Source organism: Egretta garzetta, unplaced genomic scaffold (genome assembly GCF_000687185.1).
Source record: "Egretta garzetta isolate BGI_Z169 unplaced genomic scaffold, ASM68718v1 scaffold149, whole genome shotgun sequence".
Classification (NCBI taxonomy): domain Eukaryota; kingdom Metazoa; phylum Chordata; class Aves; order Pelecaniformes; family Ardeidae; genus Egretta; species Egretta garzetta.
Genome location: NW_009269998.1, coordinates 384,032 through 389,946, shown reverse-complemented (window position 1 = coordinate 389,946; position 5,915 = coordinate 384,032). Strand labels below are relative to the sequence as shown.

General features: G+C 39.6%; 1 protein-coding gene across 1 annotated transcript in view; it reads left to right on the top strand.

Annotated features, from left to right (window-relative positions):
• F3 (coagulation factor III, tissue factor) overlaps nt 1-4,712 on the top strand; it is a 4,956-nt gene extending 244 nt beyond the window's left edge. The window contains exons 2-5 of the mRNA XM_009647522.1: nt 1,968-2,152; nt 2,917-3,098; nt 3,224-3,383; nt 4,573-4,712. Coding sequence (XP_009645817.1) covers nt 1,968-2,152; nt 2,917-3,098; nt 3,224-3,383; nt 4,573-4,712 — 667 coding nt within the window. The remainder of the gene's footprint in view (nt 1-1,967; nt 2,153-2,916; nt 3,099-3,223; nt 3,384-4,572) is intronic.
• The last annotated feature ends 1,203 nt before the right edge of the window (nt 4,713-5,915 follow it).

Below are 5,915 nucleotides of genomic sequence, written 5' to 3'. Positions count from 1 at the left end.
AAGAGGCCCAAACACGAGGATTTAGGAAAATTACCAACCCAGCTGTTAATACTTTTTTGTATCCAACTATAAGGAAATCTGATCTGGGCTTCTGGTGTTGCCCACTTCAGAAACAGAGAGTTGAGCTTCAGATCAGTATTTCAGTTCTGGGGTTCGGTGCAGGCCAGCTGCACTGGCGATCTAGGCCAAGACACTTTGCAGAAGGTGACACCCAGTCTGACATTCCCTGTGTTAGGTAGAGCTTCACCTTCTTATGTCTTCCAAGGTGTCTGGGCTGAGTCTTTCGTCTTGAGTCTTGGGAGGTGTCTGATAAAGAGGAGTCTGCATTTTATTCTAATCGGTGAATCACAGTAAATGAATAATGTGTCTTGCCGGATAATACTAAAAATTACTTTTGTTTGTCTACCTCTGTTGAGACTTCCTCTGTCATCATGTTTTATGTTAGCTATGAAATACTGTGGGCATAAAAAGTAGCCAGCTTACATGAAGCGTCTAACACCTCTTCCAGTACTGCACAAGAACTTCCATGAAGTTCAGTAATAAATCTGTGCTCTCCTTAGCTCCCATATTAATTCCTAGACCATTATTAAACATGCCCCAAAGGGAAACCGTGTCATCAACTCTCCTACATATTAATGAAAAGATGGTACTCTTCTGTCTGTAAAAGTGGCATACAAATGAGAGCTCTTGTGACTAATGGATGAAATACCAGTGCGGTGGCCCAATGTGCTCTTTTATTCTTCGAGGGAGTGATTAAATTAATAGACTTAAAAGCTCACACTAGCAGAATGAATTTTATGAAATTTATGAATCTGGAGTTTCTTTCCAGCCATTTGTGCTTGCACAAAATTGACGTCAGTTTGCCCAAGATTTAGTATAGAATCGGGTATAGCTCTGATAGGGAGACACTTCTTTAGACAAGTTGCTCTTATGGATGAAGCATGCTTAAATGTTTGCTTTCTCATCGATGTGCATTTACAGAGTATGTTTGTTTGATCACAAAGATCAAATCTCCTCTGTCCCTTCTCAAGGCATCCCTAGGACGCTGTCACTAACTGATCTGTGACAACATAAGGAATCTGGTGAAGTGAGAAGGGAGTTCAGGCAACTCTTAAATAAAACTTGACCTGCTTGGAGGAAAACTCCCAAAGAGTCAGCACTCTTCCTCTTTCAGCTGAGATCACTCTTTTTTTTTTTCTTTTCTTTACTTCACCAGCAAAAACGGGGAAAAGAATTGAAGCAGCAATATTTAATCTGTTTTTCCATTCCTGCCTATTAGGAAGTAAAATGGGGAGTTAACGCTTTCTTTTCCTGGTTTCATTATGATTTCTCAAGTGAATGGACCTGCTTTCTATCATTTAAAAACAGAGATGCGCATGGGTCAATATTCTCTTATTGTAATTCTGCAATGAAAATTGCTGCTGCTCTCTGGTTCTTAGTGACGTTTGCACCTGCCTACACACAAAAACAAGTGACATATATGAGGAGACATCGTTGTCAGATTAAACAATTGATACCGGTGTCAACAGAGCTTCCTAGGACAACTGATGTTTCTTAAGGCAATGGTTTTCAGATGCATCAGGGATAACACTTTCAAAGTGATCTATGCATCTTATGTTTCTTTTTAAATAAGCCAACTGCAGAAAAAAACAAAATCAGAACTAATTATGGTTTCTAATCAGTTTGTATAAAAGATCGAATTTTTAATTCATGTAGGTATCCAATAACATATTTACATAATTACTATGGGTCATATTTGATTTCCTTGATTCTACTTTGAATTGTGAAATATGGCTGTACAGGAAGGTCTTTTTTGAGGGTTTTTCCCTTCTCCTTTCAGCCTAGTCAAGGCTGTTCCACGGGATGAGGGGAATCTGTACAGTTTGAGGGGAAAAAATGATTTTTAACGTCTAAATATGTAAAAGTCTGGTGGGAAAGTGTTGACGCTTCTTTCTTGCTCTTTTCAGACAGACATCTGACACCAAAAAAAAATGCATATTGACAACAGAAACGGAGTGCGACGTCACTGATGCGCTCAGGAATGTAAGAGAGACCTATACAGCGCACATACTCTCTGTAACGTCCTCGCGGGTGGATAACTTTGAAGAACCACCCTTTGCAGTCTCTGAAAAATTTACACCTTATAATCAGAGTAAGTAGGATTGCCAGTTGAATCTTATCATAAACTTCCTTTCAGGATGATTACTTCCATTGACTTAAACGAGGTTTAGATTGGGCCCAAAGGTTTTTCCTGTAGATTCTTACGGTAGCCACACTGATACCTGGGAGGACAACATTCAGGCATAAAGCTTTCCCTGTTGTAGGGGAGCGTGTAACATTTTAGTTAGCATTTGTGTCTCACTGCAGTTGAGTAGACCATTTTATTAACATTGTGTACTGGATCATAGAATCATAGAATCGCTTTGGTTGGAAAAGACCTTTAAGATCATCGAGTCCAACCTTTAACCTAACCCTGCCATCCCACCACTAAACCCTGTCCCTAAGCACCTCATCTATCCTTCTTTTAAATACCTCCAGGGATGGGGACTCTACCACCTCCCTGGGCAGCCCATTCCAGAGCCTGACAACCCTTTCAGTGAAGAAGTTTTTCCTAATATCTAACCTAAACCTGCCCTGGCGCAGCTTCAAACCATTCCCCCTCGTCCTATCATCTGTTACCAGGGAGAAGAGGCCGACCCCCTCCTCACTACAGCCTCCTTTCAGGTAGCTGTAGAGGGCGAAAATATTTGTTAATGATGAAAATATTTGTTAATGATTCAGGGTTTCGCTGTATTACTTTGGGTCTGTAAACTTGTCGTAGGTTTGAGGCGGGAAGGGAGTGGAGGGAGGAAAAAAAAAGCATGTTGTGTAGAAAAGATGATGTCAGTTTTTTTAACTCTAAAAATGCTTGTTTAGCTGTTCTCGGAAAACCGGAGATACAGAATTATACACAGAAAGGTTCCAAACTGAATATTGTGCTCCGAGATCCACTTACACCATATACATTTCCTAACGGAAGCTTTCTAAGTATTCGAGATATTTTCCAACATGATCTGGAATACAAACTCTACTACTGGAAAGACCAAAGCTCTGGAAAGGTAAGGTCTAACTCCCCTTTTTACGTGGTCTGTAGCCATGTTATAGCTACACAATTTCTGTGCTACCTTAAGAGCTAACGCTTTTGCAGAGAACACTTCCTTGAAATACTTTCTTTTCTTTACAGAAATATGCAACAACAAAAAGCCAAAAATTTGAAATAAGTGTTGAGAGCACAACAAATTATTGCTTCTACGTACAGGGAATCATTCCCTCCCGCAGAGAAAATCGTAACGGTCTAGAAAGCACGGTGCTTTGTACCGGTATAGGAACAAATATCTTAAATGGTAGGTATCAGGTGAAGCTTGTCATACGGTCTGTAGCATTCTAAGAAAAAGACACTTCAATTCGGAGTATATTTTTATACCTCTTTAAATTGTGATGCCTCCTATAGAATAAACTATTTACTGTGTAAGTGAGATGACCCAGCCCGAACATGGAAACTCATGGCAGGAGCTCACAATAAGTAGGAGGCCACCATCTATGGCTAGTTGGAGCTGGTTTTAGGGGTTTGCTAAACTGTTTTGATTAGTTTACAATTGTCTGAGTTGATGACTGATCACTGAGGTTTCGGATCTCATCACTAGCCTTCAGCTTCATTTTTTTGTTTTCTGATTGTTTTCCTCTGATCCTTCCGATAGCAGGTCCCATAGTAAGTGCTTGAAGGATCAGCTCTAAAACACAGGAGCGCTGGAAGCCTACGTATCCGTTGGCTCGTAGTTTGAACTGAACGTTAGTTGTTATCTCAAAAGCAGATGATGAGACTTAAGACTTTCTTTACTGTTACATTACAAGGTCAGAGCTTGGCAGGTTGACTTCTTTACTGGTAAATAAGTCAGTGAGTGGTCGGTGAATCAGCCAGCCTAATTCCAGACAAACACTCCGGATAACACTTTCTTTGATATAAAGTCATCAATATTTATTAAACAGTACCACATTGCCGTACTGTATCTTTCTTCTCCACCAGATAAGAATATTTGCACTCTTAAGTAGAAAAGCTCTTCTAAAATTGGTAAATAAACTCTCTCAAATTAACATTCTTATCTGGAGATACATTTTTGTTCATCACAATAGCTGAATTCTGGCAAATTACAACTTGAATAGAATTCTCTTCTGTTGGTGTTTTCTAGCTTCTAGCCTAGAATAGATTTCCACTTGGATGTAGTTTCACAGAAATAATGCAGGGGTAGGGGGAATGGCTTGACTCATTTTTGTGGTGGTGGCATGGTATTTGAGTGCACTAACCGAACTAGATTAAAAACTAGCGTTAACCAGCTGAAATGAAGCTTTACCTCAGTTCAACAAATTCACATTAAAATGAATTCAGTTCACACCGAGGCAGTCGCTCCACTTCTGTGATCTTGTAAAATACAGAAAGCATTGTTTAGATCAGTTGAGTGGTTGCTAAGAGTTTGTAGCACTGTGACGTAATGGTTTCTGGTTACTGAATCTTGGCTTTTTTTCCCTCCCCTGCAGAATATGGAGCGGAAGTCTTTATCATCATAGCGGTGATAGCAATTGCAGTCATCACCCTTGCCATTGTCCTGTCGGTGATCCTGTGTAAATGCAAGAAAGCAAAAGCTGCAAGAGAAAAAGAACCGCTTAATGGTGTCTAAGGAAAAATTATTGTGGACACTAGGGGCAGTTCCAAAGCAAAAAAAAAAAAAAAAACAAAACAAAGCAAAACAAACATAAATTGGGAAATTGGGTGGAGCCTTTTAGCCTCTCTGATACAGGAATTTTGAAGCCCAAACTTTGTGTGGATTCAAAAATCTATTAGACGGTCACAGATGAAAAATCCAGATATCGGGAAGCCCCCGTGTCCCTCATGGCCGGGGGCTGGAAGAGTATTCTGGTGATCTGTTGCAATACCCTAACCCTGCTCTTCCCAAGCTCCTCCCATTGTCCTGTCTGAAACAGGATTCCGAACGAGATGGACCTTTGACTTGGCCAGGTACAGCCATTCTGAAAGCATGGCCTTACCGAGCCAGAAGATTTACGGTACTTGTGAGGGGAAAAAAACCACTACTTTTAAAAAATGTGTCCTTTACCCAGCTAAAAGGAACAACTTTCTGTTTCTATGAAACAAAACCTGTATTTATCTGACTTTCTTTTAACATTATTAACTGGTGAAATGATCTGTTAGTTCAGATGTGACAAAGATGCTACTATTATTTCTGCACTTCTTGGATAAAATTAACTTGGTCTATTTATCTTCAGATGTAGCTAAACAAAGGTAGACAAACTGAAACTACTGTACTGGCGACTTGTAAGGAACACTCGAAGTAGGGAGCTGCTATCCATCTGGAAGGCATATCCGGATTACACTACACCTAGAGTTACACAGACAGGGTAGCCTGATGGTTCCAAGTAAGTGCTAGAACAAATACTTTGCAGTTTTTGAGTCAGTAGTAACTCGCTTCCTGCAAGCACTGAGGAGTAGCAGTATTTACTGCTTTTTGAACATTATTTTTAATTCAGCGGTGAATGGATAGTTTACGTGGTATAGATTCAAATCATCTTGGTGATGGGATTTGGAGGTACTGTTGCTTTGACTGTTTTAATATTTATTTTATAAATTATAATCTAATTTTTATACTGGTGATACCTGTATTTGTGATGGTAATTTATACTTTTCTAATGAAATAAAGGTGACGGGGAAAATAAGACTTTCTCTTCCTTTTTAAAATCAAGTACAGCATTCATTCCAGAACTGAATTAAAAGCGCATTTAGGAAACTTAATCTTGTGACAGCAGTGTAGGCAAGCTGCCAGAAGGAAGGATAAAAATATGAGAAGCCACAGTTCCCAAACTGGTGA